We start from the raw sequence: 18,462 nt of genomic DNA on the forward strand, positions 1-18,462 counted from the left end.
AAATAAATTGGGTACGGCGCCATACCCGTTTTCCCCTCTGGCAGAAACCCTGCTTTTATCCCAATTTGAGTCACCACAGACACACACACCTTAGACTTAAGCGTGGGCACATTAATAGCAGACTTATAAAAATAAAAAAAGAGGGGGGGAAAAAAAGGGTGGTCGAAATTTTAATTAATTTTTTTAAATTATTTGCCTGTGGTCGTAGTTTTAGAAGTATTTTGGCACCGACATGCTGTAGAAAAATTAACGGTCGAAATTTTAGAGGAAATACGGTAACACAACAAAATAACATGGTATAACAAATATGTTTAATCAACATAAAAAATGTGAATATATATAGGTATATATGATATATGACAACTGATATTTTTCTTTGTGAATGATAAAAGTATACCCAATAATTTACTAGTAAATAAATCTTAAAAACAGTAAGAATATTTAATAAAACTTCCAAACCACATAATACAAGTGCATTTAAAAATGCATTGTAGAAAAATGTGTAAAGAGTTGTAAATCAGGAGTGGCAATATTTTTTTTTACTAAAGAAGAGAAATTTAAAAAAATGATGAAATATAAATATTTTCTTTTAGCAAACAATAAAAGTTACAATTTGTGTGTCGATAAAATATACATATATTAGAATGAGAGAAAAAAATCTATTCATCCTGGGTCAAGAATGTAAAAAAAAAAAAGGTGTCAATGGGTTTAGAATGTTGTGTATAACACGAATACAATAATGATATCAAAGTAGTTGTAAAACATAACTGATAATAGTTTTTAAATTGTTTTACCAAAGAAGAGATATAAGAAATTTGTGAAATGTAAATATTTAATTGTGAGAAGCAATAACAGTTATGCAACTTGACAGGGCTAGCTCTGGGCCAGCATACAATTTCACCAAATTATCTAATAAAGTTCAAAAATGGCGAAAACCCTCTTCATTTTCCAACAAAATATCAATATTTACATTAAATATTTTCGCCAAATTGAAATAACAGTCGCCAGTTATTTTTAAAATTCACAATCGGCAAATTTGGTGAGTGGAAAAGCTACCCCTGCTTGAAAATGTCCAAAAATATCTAAATATGTCTTAAAGAGAAAGACATTTATGACATCCAGGTTGAAGAATGTACATATAACAAGATGTTCAAGCAGTTGAGGGTTTGGAAAGTTGTGATAACACAAACACATTAACGATATCACAGCGGTGCCGGAACGAAGAACAATCAGTCACAACATGTAGATTGGTTGCTTCAGCTCTTCACATTGGCGGGACGCACACTCGGTAGTGATCGTTTCTGTCTGGTTGCCAGTTCTTCCTCAATTTTCTTACGCTCTTCTTCTTCTTGTATCTTCTGGATTTCAGCAACCTGGTCCAGAAACTGAAACAAACATAACAGTTTTTTATTTTAAAGCCAAATTAATGTGATTAATACACAATTTTATTTTTTATCAGCCCATGATATTAAAGTAACTATATCTTTGAAAGGTAAACCATAGCAATAATGATTTATTAAAGATGATCATTTGATAACTGCTAATTTGAGATTAAAATAAATTAACAAATGAAGATGTGCATACGAACCAATAAATCATCCACTTTTATCACATCATACAATGTATGCCTTGAAATTTTGTGAATTTTAATTATATTTGTGGCATAATTAGGGAATAAATGAAAATGCCTATTAGTGATGGTCAGGATTATTTGTACCAGCTTTGGCTGAAATCCAAGTGGTGGAACTTGAGAACCAGTCAAAAATCTCTCAGCCAATCAGGCTGGGACAGCCATATTAGATATCAAATCGTCATAAAAATATAACAACACTTGGTCAGGACCATGACAGAATCATTTGTACCAAGTTTGGTTGAAATCAGCCTGGCAGAACTCGAGAAGTTGAAAATGTCTCAGTCAATCAGAGACCAGAGTGGCCATCTTGGAATTTGAATCTGCCCGAAAAATAACAACACTAATTGTCAGTCATGAGTGGATCATTTGGAATACATTTGGTTGAGTTCTGCCTGGTTGAACTTGAGAAGAAGTCGAAAATGTCTCAGTCAATTAGAGGCCAGGACAGCCAACTTGGATTTTGAATCTGCTTGGAAAATAACACTTGATCAGACCTATGAGAGAATACCAGTTATTTATACCAAAATAGGTGAAAATGTGAAAACGCTGACTGACGACAAGCCATGACATAAGCTCCCATGGCCCTTCAGGCCAGGTAAGCTACAAATTGGTTAATAAACACACAACAGCCAGCGAGATAGAAACATTTTTATTTTAATTAGTTCAAAAAAACAATTAAATATTTTATCTCTTCTTGAATATTTAAACCTCTTCACCATAAATTGCATTTAACCTTTTTAAAAGGACGAATCCAAATATATGACAAAAAAACAAAACATGACAGAAGATGCCCAAAATATGAAGACCGATGCTGTAAATAAGGAAATGTTAAGGAGCATAAACTTTTAGTAAATTTGTCTGTAATCTGCAAAACATCAAACTTGATCAAAAGTATTATTTCAGCTGATCCTACAGCTTAGCTTCTTTTCTTTTTTTAACTTTCTGATATGATGACCTCACTAAAGTTCTATGTTGCTCTTATGTCACTTATTTAGATTCTGGTAAATTTTAAGATCGCTAATATTTTATGATTTACAGTAACTCGATTATCAAACTGGCCAACGAGAATACATTTTATTTAAAATAAATGTATATCAAAATCACTTGATATACAAATCCAAAGTGATCAAAGGTTTTTACAAATAAACAGTATACTTTGCAATGCTAAAATGTTACCGTAGTGATTCAATTAATTATTTTTACTTATATGGTACACTGGACAAAATGTATCGATAGAGCGTCTTTACATTAATTAATCAGAATACAGAAATTTTTTGTAATACATGTCTTAGTATCAAGAAGTTAAGTCTGTAACAAGTGCTCCATTGATGAATAAAACAATTAGCAGGCAAAAAAGTAAATAGCGAAGACTGTGCAGGAAGACAAGTATGTATATTTAAAATAAAAAACACACAAAAAAACCCAGTTAATTAAAATAAACAAATTATATTTAAATAAATCAGCCTGAGACCAAATTTTTAATAAACCATTTTCAGAAACAAGAATTCTGTGGAATAAAATGACTCACCTACCATAAACATATTTGGTGTCACTTATAGTTGCTTCTATAAGATGTTTATTTCAATGCATATTATAAAAAAAAACCTAATTAAATAAAAATTCAGTTAAATAAATTCTATAAAAAATTTAATTTAATAATAAAATAAAAAATAGCCAAATTTGCATTGTGATGAACAATTAATTATAGGTGTAACTAAAACCAAGTTTCACTGATTTAGGACCTAGGACCTACATGGAGATAAATGTGAAATGTGAAAAAAACTAATATATTTTAATTAAATTTTTTTTATTCTTTTCACATGCACCGTGATGAACATCCACAGATATATCTATAAATGTTTCACTGACCAAGGACTTACAGTTTCAGGGCTCGAACTTAAATGATGGCACCGACGGCAATTGCCGTTGTTGAGATATAAATAGCTGTAGGTAAGGAGCATTACCAACAGCACTTTTGTGCCATCGGTAAAGCTCTTCAACAATGGCAAAATGTATACTACTAGTGTACATTATCTGCCAATATTTAACATTTACATATTTAAAATACATGTATGTCTACATACAACAAAATAACCCTTCAGTGACATTCATTTGCTGCAAATGTCACTTTTTAAAATATTTCGATAGGTTGGCTCAAACTTGCCATCGGTGGGCCGTTTCACCCACGGCAATTTTTTAAAGAATTGCCATGGGAGACAAATTCTTAAGTTCGAACCCTGCAGTTTGAGTAAAATTTATCTAAATCCGAAAGTTTAACATTAAACTTTGAAAAAATTAATGCAAAAGTTAACGTTGTTGCCGCCACCATCAGAAAAGTAACACCTATATCTAGCCTTTTTACTTCGTAAAGGCGAGACAAATAGGAATTAAAGATTGTCTGTTGTTTCTTTGAGGTTCACCGGGTTATGAAAACTAAAAACAAAAGTGCTGTGGAGGTAAATGATTTGCCTAAATAATTTGGTATTCTTTTCATATGCATTATGAACATCCATAGGTGCAACTATAAACCAAGTTTTATTCATGTAGGAATTAGAGTTTGTTAGAAACAGATCTAAAAGCAAAACTAATATTAAGTTAAATGTGAAAGTGTTTTAATTCAAACTGTTTAATTAGTTTTAAAAAAAAATTCACATTCACTGTGATGAACATCCGTAAGTGCAACTATAAACCAGGTTTCATTTATTTTGTGAGAAATGGAGCTAAACTTAAAACTTTAACATTAATCTAACTGCAAAACTATTTTCATTAAAAAAAATTAATTTATTAATTTTTAATTCATTTCACATGCACTGTGGGTGCAATTATAAACCATATTTCACTGACCTAGGACTTAGTTTGCGAGATACTGATTTAAACACGAAACTTTAACACCAAATTTTAACACAAAAGTGGATGCCGTCGCCAGAAATATAACACCTGTATCTTGCCTTTTTACTTTGTAAAGGCTAGACAAAGGCCGTTTACGCAAAAGTTTGCAATGCTTTTCTTTTGTCCCTATGAACCTAAAAGAAATAACCGACAAACCGTATAATTAAATTTGAAACACTTATTAACTGGTTCACTGCTAAGTTATCTGTGCTATAACACTGTATAAAGCATGTAAATAGAAATAATTGCATTGAAAATTTAATTTTCAGACAATAAAATATATGACTCACATGACTGGGTTTTTGTGTGTCTTTCTTTTTAATTTTCTGGAGGTTAAATCTGTCAGACATCTGGACTATATAACATTATGTATCTACATAATTTGTGGTTGAGATGTCCATAAATCCCAAGTGAAATGTCAGGTAAGCAATATTAGTAATTTAGTTATTGGGTAGAAGCTTCTTTGTGTGGTCACATCACAAGTCAAACATTTGTAAGATGTCCACACAAGTTTAACAGAAGCTTTATTGGTACAAATGACACAATTCCTTCATCTATCTGGTAAGGTAACTAGCGTTAACGTAACAATAATTCGCCCAATGCTACAGCTGTAAAAAAAAGTTATGAAAATAGAGGGGGTATCCACAATTGAAAAATGGTTCCATAAGTTTAACACACATCATGTCCTAGTCCATGGTCACTGTTTTTAGCAGCACTCTCACACAAATTACAAAGTTTTATTTCAAATTTATGGTGGTATTTGTCAGTGGCACGTATTGCAATAAGGCAGTCCTTCCCTGAAATCCTATTGCGCTTTCATGAACAGAAAATTCTTTGTCTGGCTTATAGTACTTTCTAAATTGACTTCTGAAGTGATCAACAAAATATTTTACCCTATGTGATATCAAAGATAAGTCCTTATGAGATTTTTTTGAGTAATCAAACCCATATTTATTATCAATCCTAAAAATGCTTTCATCTCTGCATCACCAATATGTTGCCATTTGTTGAAATGAGAAGACAACTTGTCTTGTTTCTGCCGTGCCCTTGTATCACTATATGTATTAGATTCTGAGACTAAATCATCTAGAAATCGGTCACCTAGCTAAGAGAAGTAAAGGATATAATCCATGGGGGTTGATAATGTTTTCTGGTATATTACATATGCCTGGTTTTTCCAAAAATGTTAGAGCTCCAGTTTTACTTTGATCGAAACTATCGCCGGCGAAATCAGCCACTCAGCCCCCATTATAATCATCCACAGCAGCACTGATTGTTTAGTTCATTATCTGAGTTGTCAAAACTGGATCCATTTAAAGTTTCAATATCAGATTCATTGAAACTATAAAATGTTCTGATTGAATCGTCGCTATCCGTGTTGAACAAGACATCGGACATTACTTGTGTTCGTTTTGAAAGTCACATGTTGTTCCACCAGTTAATAGCACCATCATATGTCAATGAAACACTTATACTGGGCTTAGCCAATCACAGACTGCATCTCATGGAAATGTAATAAATTTATGCTATAACTTGTCTTCTCATTAACTCAGTTATAATTAATCCAATCAGAGAACAATTTGCAACATGCACTAGGAAAGCCACTATCGTGGCTTTTTGCAGTATCCACGGAAATCTCAATTGTGGCTTTTTGCAGTTTTCATGGAAGCCACAATTGTGGCTCTCAGCAGCAAACCAGTTAATAAAAACAAAGAAAATCATATTTTGTTTCGAATTCTGTTTTGGTTCTAGAACAATAACACTCAATAATAAAAACGGCTAATATAACATGACATCAGCTTATGTTACGTTCCCCGACAACTTCCATTTTTACATTCTTCGAGAAACGAACAGGCTTGCATTGCTAGAACTGGACCAATGGGATCCCACTGAACTGTAATGAATATAATGGAAATTTAATTATTGATATCTGAATACAAATATTTTGAAGGTGCTTTATGTCTGTATAATAAATATAATATCTGTAACACACTTTACTATTGGCTACAGGTAGTATTCCTAAAATGTGTAATTCTTTATATTTAAACATGCTTAATAGCTTTAACAGACATACTTCTGGTTTACGTGTTTGCTTCTTTTCAATAAACTCCATAAATGCATTTGATCCATGCATCTGAGAAAGTTCAATGTTCTGAAAAATAAAAAAGGGTTGAAAGATCACAGATTTTTTTTTTTTTATCATTTTCAATATTTAATTATCAGGTATAAAAATCTAGACATGGAAGTCTCATACTGAATCACATGCATGTAATTTGTACGTATAGATTATAGATTCTTTTTCAAAACAGAATAAACAAAACTTTGGTTTTTGAAAATTTTTGGGTGAACATGACTAAAATATAAAGTTATACAATATTCAGAACAGTGTTTAAAGTGGTTTAAATTGTTTCTATATACATCTAGGCCTACATGGATATCAAAATTTTTGTTAAAAATATTTTAGAGAAAATAGCAAAAGTAAATAGAACAAACTCGGAAAAATAATTGTCATCACTCACTTAAGCTATGACAAGTGGAAATGATATCATTCAGGACATAAATTTGATAATAACTTTAACGTGTTTATTATCCTCTTTATACACTGGTGGCACCAATGAAGTCTGCACACCATACTAAAGAAAGTTAAAATATTAAATAACTTTGTTCAAACTCAAGTAATGAGCGCTTTATTAGTGGCGCACACACACCTGCCATATTTACTGGCCTGCATGGCGGCATATAAGTCTGCACAGCAAACATTAAAACAACCACTTCTGTCACTACTGTTCACACAAACAACAGGTAATGTATCAGACTTTTCATAACTTCTAGGAAACAAACACTTCCTATTAAACTGTTTCAGGTTAATTTAGATATGCAAATAACATAAATACAAATAGTGTTCCATGCTCGTTAGTTTGGATAACACCAACTGACAACATAAAAAAGCCAGTGTAAAAATTTATTATCATTATTCAACAAAAGTTGTCCGTTATTAACTGTGTAAATGAGCACAAATAGTGTTTTCATTAACTATGATAATTATGAAACAGAATATAGCTAAATATAGGCCATGCTGTCAGCTTTATACATGTGTAGTCTGAACAGCCATGTTGGCTGTGTTATATCACTCGGAGGGAAGTTCAAAGTATGATTGGATGTTTAAGTTAACAGATAAAATAAAAGATTTATTTCATAAATTACAATAAGGTATGTATTGCAACTTTTATGTAAACTCGTGCAAGTTGATATACAAGGTTGATCATTACAGCGGTGACAGACAAATGTGTTGACAGGCAATACAAAAACATGTTGATCGAGGCTGGAAAAAGTGTTCCTTAAGTGCATTAATTCAGGGTTTTATTCAATAATATTGTTATCTATCAGTTTTAAACATATATTCACAATCAAGATGTGTTATTTTGACACTTGGTTTTATTAATTAAATTAACGTTATTTGTTTGTTTGCAAACATACCCCAACAACTGTTTCAACATCTAATGTAACATAATTAACATGCGCAGATTTTTATGCCGCACAGACTTATGTGACATGGGTGTATATACCCACGTCCACTAGAACTGGAAAAGGAAAATTACCAGATCATTGCTGCGTTTTTTTGCTTCAGACATTTCTTGATTTTTCAGTTCCTTTGGATCGATGAGGGGAATATTGTGGTCTCTCTTTTGCCATGTCTTTGGATCGAGGTACCAGGCACCATATTTGAACTTCACCCAACTTGGTTCATAGTTGCCTGAATATTCCTGCAAGTCAGAGTTCAGTATCTTATTACACACATTTGGTAAATATTGTAAGACAATCAATATACAGAACTATATTCAGTTGTTATCCATGTTGTTTATTGCATGAGTTTCTAGTGCACTAGAATATTAAACCATGATGAGTGGTATAAATTTTGTATACTATAAACAAGTGCAATAAATAACAGGGGAAAACAACTGGTATGTACATGTAGTTCTGTATTTATTACATACGACCTTTGTATATTATTATGATTAACAAACGTTAAATTAAATAACACAAATTACTTCATTTGGAAATTTAGTTGAATTGTATTGAATTGACAAACACTGAGCAACCTGGCTAGGGACATGTCTGCATTTTAGTGAACTACACATGCAATATTTATATTACATAATATGATAATATGCTCAATAATAATTTTTTAAAATCTGCACTGTCAAAATGGTCTTTATAAATTAACCTATTGCAAATATAACTCTACTGGTTGTAGTAGGAAACATATAAGATGACTATGGGCCCAAAAAGTCCCACTGAGTAACTTGTTGACACCCACGGCACCTACCAGACTCATGGAGAGCACAACATCCATTTTCCTGGAACATCAGAATGACCAACTTCATGATTTTGTTTCTCCATCGGTAAATGGAGCTTCCCACCAAATTGGGTTGCAATTTGTCAAGTAGTTTTGTAGAAAATGTGAAACGTTTGCACACAATAAACTACCACAGATGGAAATGGATTGCAATAGGTTAGTTGAGCCTTTGGCTCAGGTGACTTACAAATGGCTTTCAAAACAATAAAACAGTCCATCATGTGATTGTAAACAAGATACATGTATGTCTTTAGTTACAAAGTAAATGGATTTTATTGCTTGGACCATGTCACTATACACAAGCTCGAACAATATCCAAATTATTACCTTATATAGATCGCCCATTTATCAATCTTGTGCCCACATTTCATGACTTTTGGCTGGGAACATTTTGTTTTATGAATGTTTTAAAGAGTGTAAGTGCTAAAGTATGTGCAGTATTCGAGGTGGTCGCAATAAGCAAGTTCGTAGGAGACACATCTTTTTATGCTTATTAGACAATAAGTGTCCCATCAAAATTTCACGAGTTTTGGCCAAAAAACCTTCGAGATATATGCAACATAAGAGTTAGCAAGAATAATAAATAATAATAAATACAAAAAATTAAAAATAATAATTCTACCAAATACAATAAGTCTCCCGATTCTAGTCGCTAGGGAGACCTAATGATGTTAAGTACTAATGACTTGAGATACTGGAAAAAATACTTTTTTTCTGCAACTACTCAATGATTTACCTTCTTTTTTCTTTTCTTTGAAATATCAAATTTCCAATCTCCAAGCTTTTATAATAAAAGAGTATTAACAGACTAAAAATATAAAATAAATGTCACTCGTAACAAGACTAGAACATAACTACAAACCCATTTTCTTTTTCATCATAGTTTGTACACAAATAAATGTTGCTCATTACTTGAACAAAACTACGAACCCATTTCTTTTTTTTCATGACAGACTTTGGGACATTACTCGTGGATTCTTGTGGTTGTGGAGCGGATGCCGACATGCGCAGTTCCTGTGGGACATTGGTCAGCTCCACCACATGGATGGGGACGGACAGTGCAGGCTTAGTTTCATAGCCGCTGGCAAACAGACTGGTAATGGTCGACTCCTCTATGTTGTTACTCTCTCCACCGAGACTGGCAACCCACTCACAGAACTCTCGCGTCACATTCTGAATATGTCTTTCCTGAACAAACACCACCAAATTTACAAAACAGAAAAATATAACAAAACCATACAAGGAAATATTTTTCTATTTAAGGCAAAGAAATTAGTCTTGTAAGATAATCACTAAGGACTGGGACTATTTAATAAAAATGATCGGTCCTATTCTGAAACAAACAAAAAATATAGGTCTCCAACAACCCATCTACATGTACATGTATATTAATATCTCAACATGTGATAGTTGTTAAAAACATGACCTGTCTAATGTGCCTCGAATCTCAGTATTTATTTATGTGATTGATAAATGCACCTAATAAGGAAGGAAGGAAGGAAATGTTTTTTAACGATGCACTCAACACATTTTAGTTACAGATATATGGCATCAGACATATGGTTAAAGACCACACAAATGTTGAGAGAGGAAACCCGTTGTTGCCACTTCATGGGCTATTCTTTTCACCATCCCACAGACAGGATAGTACATACCACAGCCTTTGTTACACCAGTTGTAGAGCACTGGCTGAAACGAGAAATAGCCCAATGGGTCCACCGACAGGGATCGATCCTAGACCAACCGCACATCTAGTTAATGCTTTACCACTGGGATACGTCTCATCCCAATGCATCTAACAATGCCTATTATGAGCATACATATACCTAACAATGCCTATTATGAGCACACATGTATGTGATTTAAAACATTCACTGAAATAAATATGCGCCTGCAATGTTTTATGAAAGACTTCATGTTTTGAAGAATAAACAAATTAACTATGAAAATACTGTACCTGTGAAGGAGAGTTCGATTTTCGTTCGTGAGGTTTCTTCTTTTCCTTCTTTTCTTCTTTCCGTGGTAGCCAGCGATACAGATTTCTTAATATCTCTTCGTTCGACCTGAATGGAACAAAACACATCATATTAACTTCAAATTATGTCATTATTTTCACATCAAGTGTGACAAATCTTTATTATCATGTTTATGTTTGAAACAGGTATATATCCAGAAGTTTTTTTTATTAGTGATTACTATGAGCTGCATGTAGCCTAGAGAAACAACCTCTGAAAATTGCAAGAACAATCGTTTCGTTCATGTGTCGCTGATGCAAATTTAATTTTCCACAACCTATTTTTCGTTCATGCATTAAATTCATCACATCATTTACTTGGATAAAAGCGGGTTTAAGTTGGACCCAAAACGTAGGATCAAACCAGTCTGTGGGGAAAGTGCATATAAAAGATTCCTTGCTGCTAACCCAAAAATGTAGTGGGTTTCTTCAAAAGACTGTGTGTCAGAATGACCAAATGTTTAACATCCAATAGCCAATTATTAATAATAAATCAACTTGCTCTAGTGATATTGTTAAACAAAACAAACTTTAAACTTCAACTAACACCAGATCCTACAGGCAGACACATGATCACTCTAAAGTTAGTTTTTGTTTAACAACATCACTAGAGGCTGAGCACATTGATTTATTATCGACTATTTGATGTCAAACATTTGGTAAGTTTGACACAACCTTAAAAAGGGAACCTGCTACATGTACATTTTGCCATTAGTAGTAATGGATCTTTTATATATGCACAATACCACAGACAGGATAGCACATACCACAGCCTTTGATATACCAGTCGTGGCACACTGGTTGGAACAAGAAATAGCCTAATGGGCCCAGTGACAAGGATCGATCCAAGACCCACCATGAATCAGCCAAAAACTTTACCACTGGTTTTTGTTTCTTGACACTCATATAGCAAGTGGTGAGACGTAGCCCAGTGGTAAAACGTTCCCTTGATGCACAGTCGGTCTGGGATCGATCCCCGTCGGTGGGCCCATTGGGCTAGTTCTTGCTCCAGCCAGTGCACCACGACTGGCATATCAAAGGCCGTGGTATGTGCTATCCTGTTTGTGGGATGGTGCATATAAAAGATCCCTTGCTGCTAATCGAAAATAGTAGTTCATTAAGTGTCGACAGCAGGTTTCCTTTCTCAATATCTGTGTGGTCCATAAGTAACTGTATGTTCGATGCCATATAACTGTAAATAAAATGTGTTGAGTGCGTCGATAAATAAAACATTTCCTTCCTTCCTCATATAGCAACATCATGACAAAAGACAGTGTTTCAAAACCAGACTTACTGCGCCTCGTCCTTCTCCTCTGTGCCAACCTCGGGTGCCTTGACATCCTCTTTAGACTCCTCAGCATCCGCTACCTCCTCCGCCTCATCCAAGTCGTCTTCTTCAGAGCCTTCCTCACTGGACTCCATGTTCATCTCGGGATCAAGGATGTCCACAATATCCTCAAACAGCTGCCAGGTGGATGTAATATACAGAGAAAGTTAACATCACAAATACATACAGGCGAAATAGATCCACTGCAAATCCCCACACTTCCACAAATAACTTAGTTAAGTATATTGTAAAAAGATTTAGCATTTCTGACCACGACAACTGCATCAAGTCTAATACTGTAAGAAGAATTTCTATGCATCTGACACTGGAAACTCTTTAAAAATCATGAAAAAAGATATGTTTGTCATTTTTACATTATATGCAGTTGCAATTTAATAAGTTGCAAAAAACAAAAACCTGCACTGTCATGTATATGTTATTTTGCATTTTATGTATTATTCTCCTGTCCTGTTAGTAAGTGTTAAATTTGATTAGAGGTGTGAAGTATTGTTTGTCAAACAAAATTTGTCATATCATCTACACACTGTACAAATTTTAATAAAACTCTTATTACTGATTTTCCTAATAACATACTGTCCAAGCTACTGTTCACTAATTTTTAAACAATTACTGACTTTGAAGTTGTCAAATATACTGTGCCAAATAAGTTTAGCAATTACGTACAAGATATGAAACACAGACAACCTGATTGGATGTTGAATTTATTTGTACACATTATTTCATTGATACAGCATTTCTGAATGTAGCCAGCAGTAACACGTTGTCACGGTGTCAACGTCATCACTTTAATTCCAACTGATGAAACAGAGGGGTACATCTACCAAAATGTTGAGAGAGGCTCAATGTGTGTGTGCACCAGCGGCATTGATGACAGCAGTACATCGTCGTCTCATGCTTCTAATGAGACCATGTGGTATGTGGTCTAGCGTTGTCATGTTGAAACAGAAAGCCAGGATGCTACTGCAGGAATGGAATGACCACTGGTGTAATGATCTCGTCGCAGTAACATTGAGCAGTCATGTTTCCGTGAATGAAAACGAGATCTGTTTTACCTCCACCATGAATGCCGGCTCCGACCATGACGCTGCCACCGCCATATCGGTCATGCTGAATGACGTTGTCTGCATCATATCGTTCTCCCCGTCGCCTCCATACACGACGCCTACCATCTGCAAACTGAACACAAAACCTGGATTCGTCTGTGAATAATGTCTGATCCCATTGTCTGCGTCGCCAGTGTTGGTGTATTCTGGCCCATCTCAGACGTTCCTGAATGTGACGTGCTGTCAGGGGAACAGCAACAACAGGGCGATGTGCTTGTAATCCAGCAGCATGGAGACGGTTATGGACAGTTTGAGCATGAATTCTAGTGCCTGTGGTTTGCTGCAAAGTACGGGCCAAACGAGGAGCACTTTCGAACCTGTGACGTCGAGATGACGTCACTAAATACCTATCTTCCCTTGGAGTAGTTAATCGTGGTCTACCAGAACGTGGTCGATCTCGCACTTGCCCAGTTTGGTGTACGTGTTGTCGGAGTCGTGATATAGTACTGTCATGAACACAAAAGTACTGAGCGACATCGTGTACGCGTTAAGCCGTCCCATTGCTTCATGACGTTGATTTTCCGTTAAGCCTGGACGGCGACCCATTATAACAGGATAAATTCTTCCTTTTGTTTTTGGATAATGTTGGTTCAGTGCATCAAAATGTGATTTCAATACATCCGTATTGCACACGCTTCTGCAACAGCACGAGCGCACCGCGTTTGCATGTGCAGTACACATAGCGGCGTGCGATATGACAAATGGTGTTCTTTTCATTACCCAAAGCGACAGGGCATATGCAACTAACATATTACCAAGTTTTATCACTTTATTTTAATTTATTTGGAAGCAAGCGTCATTTACAAAAACTTGCTAAACTTTTTTGGTTAAGTATATGTTTTTTAATAAATGGCCCAAAAAGCAAATGGCAATTAACATGTGGTAAACTAAATTTTATGAACTGTTTTAAATTCTTGGGATTTAGCTTAATAAAATCCTATCGGCTATTCAGGGATGTTTTTTAATTGATCACGTGGCAGTGGCAGATCCAAAAAATCCATTTGGGGGACATGAGGTGGAATGCCAAGAGAACTTTGGGAGAGGTTTGGTGGGGAATCGTAAAAAAAATTAAGGGGGGGGGGGGGGGGGGGGGGGGGGGCCGGGCCCTAGATCCGCCTCTGTGTGGGATGCTGTGAGTATGCTGTGGGTTTGCAACATCTTTTTTCCCCCATATGCAAACATTATTTAAAAAACATTTTACACTGTGGAGAAAAAATGAAAATGGCCTGCCCTAATGTGATCATTTCTGTAGAAGAGATTTCTGTGCTTACCTCTGGTGCGACACTTTCCTCCAGATGCGGGTACAGCGCAAGAGGATGTCGCAACAAGCCACATTCAATTTCATCAATGTGTTGTCGTCGCTGCTGCTGCTGTGGTGTGACTCGGGCGAAACAGACCTGCTCCTTGTCAAACCGCTTAGGCATGGCCGCCTGTTTGACTGCTGATACATTGTCACTGTCGCCTGATATTGTTGGTCCTGGACCTTTTTCCACCTTTGGTTAATATAAAAAATCATAGCCGGTAATTTATATGAATCAAAGTCAACAAATACATGGTCTGGCCCAATTGATGCTGCTATTTAGTTGTTTCATTCGTAAAATATGACAGACACATTGTGGTAGATAACATACATATATAGAAGAGGACAATATAGTTTTAAAGAAGAATGATTAAGCCATAGTATTTGTATTTCTGTATGTAATTAACTGATGGGCACCTGTCTGTCCTTGTTTTCAACTGATTTTTATCTGTATAATTCTTGCTAAATGTGCATCAATCTGCGTGGCCATTCACATGCAAAGTAACCTGAATCCCACATCTGATTAACTGATCGTATAGTCACTTGTCTGGACAGTATCGGGGACAAAAATCAGCTGAATTGAAAATTAAGTCAGAAAACTATATTTCAATGTAACCACTATGCTTCTGAAACATCTTCTTCCCTGTGGTTGAGAGAGAGAATGGAGTACACAGGAGTCTGCTGAATACAAATAATAATGAACAAGCATTGATGGTGTGGTTGTTAGATAATTGAGTTTAAGACTGTTAGACACAGAGGCAATACCAGCATATTAATTTATTAGTGCATGTATTATTACAATATGCAGTCATCAAAATAAGCCTAGTATCTGATGGTGATAACCCATGTACAGGTTACAACATAATACAGACCTGGCAACCTATAATTATAAGCTTATACACTGTAAGTAATATAACACATTTATAAAGTTGACAATTCCCATTAGCTTTATTCTTAAAGTCACTCACAAATATGCAAATAACTTTTATCCAATCATATCGCTGTTTTCATTTTATTAATACTTGTTTGTTTATCATATATCTGAGAAAAAACAAAACAATTGATAAATGTGTGAGAGGTATGGTTTTTGTTCAACCAAATTTTATGGAGAATAATTTTTAAGTACCGTTCTCGATTTTACCTACATGTTGTAACCTCTTAGTAACCTCTTAGTAACCTGAATGACTGTTGTCAACTTACAGGTATTTCAATGCATGGTATATGTATATTGCATTATACAAGCCTCAATGTTTTGCAATATAGAAAACAAGACATTATCCATCCCTACAGGCCACTAAACCAAACCAACACCTCGCTAACTAATAACCAGCCAATACATTCTGTCCAAGATGGACATATCATTTCACAGTTTAATCCTGTGCTTAACTCCAATTACGGTTCAAGCATGGCAAGTATAGTACTAAATTACACACTGGTGAACTTACTTTTAGAAAGACGTTGCCCTCTACAGTTGGGGGAAGACCATCTCGGAAGTCATCTAAGCCATCTTTGACAAAAATCCAGTTTTTTCCAACAAGGCATTTAGAGGTATCAGATGGTTTCAGTGACTTTATATACTTAGTTTTTAGCCTCTCCTTGTACCTGAAAAATAACACCAGAAGATAGGTTTTACACAACTCAATTCAGTGTTTATAACTTAATTCAACACACAAGGTTAGCTCTGGTTGAGAACAAAATGTCGCCAAATTATCTATTAAACTTACAAAATTGCAGAAATACCATTTTCTAATCAAATATCAATTATTATATACAACAAAATTGGCAAATTGGTTTGAAATTCGCAACTGGCAAATTTGGCAAGTGCCAAAGCTAGCCCTGTCACAGTCTATGTATTACTGACTGGTTAGTAGTTTGTTATGGCTTAATTTGTATGTATATAGAATTTTTAGTGTGACATAAGCTAGTCATACATTTTAATTCAAAGCAGCACATTTGTTGCACAAATTATAAGAAATGTTGTAAAACTGATTACATTCTAAATAAAACAGCAACAAATCTACATAAAATTAGCTAGCCTTATAAGCACAAGGACACTGTGATACACATATCACACATCACCAAAAACAGTTCTTATGTGTCTTTGGTAAATCATTTACATCTGAAATCTTACATGTTTTCTCTTATTTTAGTGTTCATATTTTTCAATTACATTTTGTTAAACTAGCCTGATTTAAAATTTAGTTTAAGATGAACCCCATAATGCAAGTACTTCAATCGAGGTTTAGTGAGTATGGTAGGTTATACATTTTTGGTTTGTGTGTCCATTTCTTGCACTATTTCAGTTGAAAAACTGTTGAAACATTGTGCCACAAGTTTTGAATTCCAGCTATATATAGGATATGTAACAATATTCGGATGTTGAAAGAACCACACTTTCTACGTCCCTTCGGACTAGAATGATCTCGACATTCTCAGTTTTAATTCCATTAAAAGAGGGGATCTGAATGGGGGATATGTATTTGGGGGGATTGTCCTGTGACAAAAAGTATGGGGGGGGGGGGGGGGGGTGTATTACTGATTGGGGCCCCCAGTGGGTGTTTCACCAGGTGGTGGGGTTTATCCTGGGGGATATTCATTCAATCAACATCAGTCTGCAGAGTTTTATCTTAATATAACTAGCTTGATTTCAGATCACATGCTGCGGCAGTGCAAAAACATTACTTTTAATAGTTATAAAATATTAAAATCCCGATATATATAATATAGTGTTTACATTTTCAGAAACATTATTTTTACCATGTCAGGTGCCCCTCCCCAGTATCAGTGTAATAAAACGTTACCGCTATTCAAAGCAACTTATTACCATGGCTGTGATCTGATCTTTTTGTCTGTAACTGTTGAAATTAGTGCTAGATTGTATTTCTGCTCAGCCATAGCCATCTTTAATGTCTTTTCTCGTAACGGCAAAACAGATTATTTTTTTAACGCCGCCATTTGTTGATACGCCATATAACTCAAACAGGAAGACACTCCATAGTAGTAATTAGTTCCTATATGTATAATCCAAAAGTGTGGAATTCAAACACATTACTTTTGTATGACATTGTAATACGAAGATCTATGATAATATTTATACAACGTTTCCAACAATAACCTCTTATCACATACAAATACAATAATACATGTTGGTAACTATGGAGTAAATTCATACGCCAAGTTTGTTTTTTCGAAAAACTGTCACAGCGTACGTAATGGGTCTTCGGAACTCCTCGGCCTATTCCACGAATCAAACCACGGATTTGTGAACGTCTTAACACTTCAGAAGGAAGAAATAACCTACCGGTACCACCATAGATATATAGATATATATATATATATATATATATATATATATATATATATATATATATATATATATATATATATATATATATATATGAAATCAATATGACAAACATTTGATAATTCTGACAAAATTATCTGAAAGGAAAATTCGCTACATTTTGTTCAGCAACTTAGCAAGTGATATTTTATTCACTTTCACACAGACAGGACCACACATATATGTTATTCTGAAACTGTCAAATCTAATGAAAATTGCGCCCGCTTTTAGATTTTACCTTATTAATATTATAACTGATATAGGAGCTTTAAGTTTTTGTAGATACCGATTCTTGGGGTAAGTTCAACCAGTCGTTTTGTCGCTAACGCTTGCTACACGACTTTTAACGCTACAGGTTAAACTTCGACCAAATGTATGTTCAGCCCTCCGTTTTTGTGCTAAACGTTTACAAACTTTATTGATTGTTTCCCAAAAGTAGTGCTTCGGTTATGTATACAGGGCCGTACACCCTACA

The 18,462-nt window shown here is 34.7% G+C and overlaps 1 protein-coding gene across 2 annotated transcripts; it reads right to left on the minus strand.

The window, feature by feature from the left end:
- Positions 1–818: 818 nt before the first annotated feature.
- On the minus strand, positions 819–17,623 carry LOC121375125 (protein FAM47E-like). Of its 2 annotated transcripts, none has more exons than XM_041502375.1 (9): positions 17,469–17,623; positions 16,090–16,246; positions 14,616–14,837; positions 12,188–12,357; positions 10,837–10,942; positions 9,810–10,067; positions 8,122–8,286; positions 6,597–6,674; positions 819–1,385 (listed from the first exon to the last, which is right to left on the minus strand). In XM_041502375.1, exons 1-9 carry the CDS (start codon positions 17,543–17,545, stop codon positions 1,257–1,259), a joined length of 1,362 nt encoding a protein of 453 aa, XP_041358309.1. In that variant the 5' UTR covers positions 17,546–17,623; the 3' UTR covers positions 819–1,256. The 2 variants fall into 2 exon arrangements, with proteins under 2 accessions (XP_041358309.1, XP_041358310.1); XM_041502376.1 differs by lacking the exon at positions 819–1,385 and adding an exon at positions 2,268–6,416.
- Between the last annotated feature and the right edge of the window lie 839 nt (positions 17,624–18,462).

The sequence above is a fragment of the Gigantopelta aegis genome, chromosome 6 (genome assembly GCF_016097555.1).
Source record: "Gigantopelta aegis isolate Gae_Host chromosome 6, Gae_host_genome, whole genome shotgun sequence".
In the NCBI taxonomy this organism is placed as follows: domain Eukaryota; kingdom Metazoa; phylum Mollusca; class Gastropoda; order Neomphalida; family Peltospiridae; genus Gigantopelta; species Gigantopelta aegis.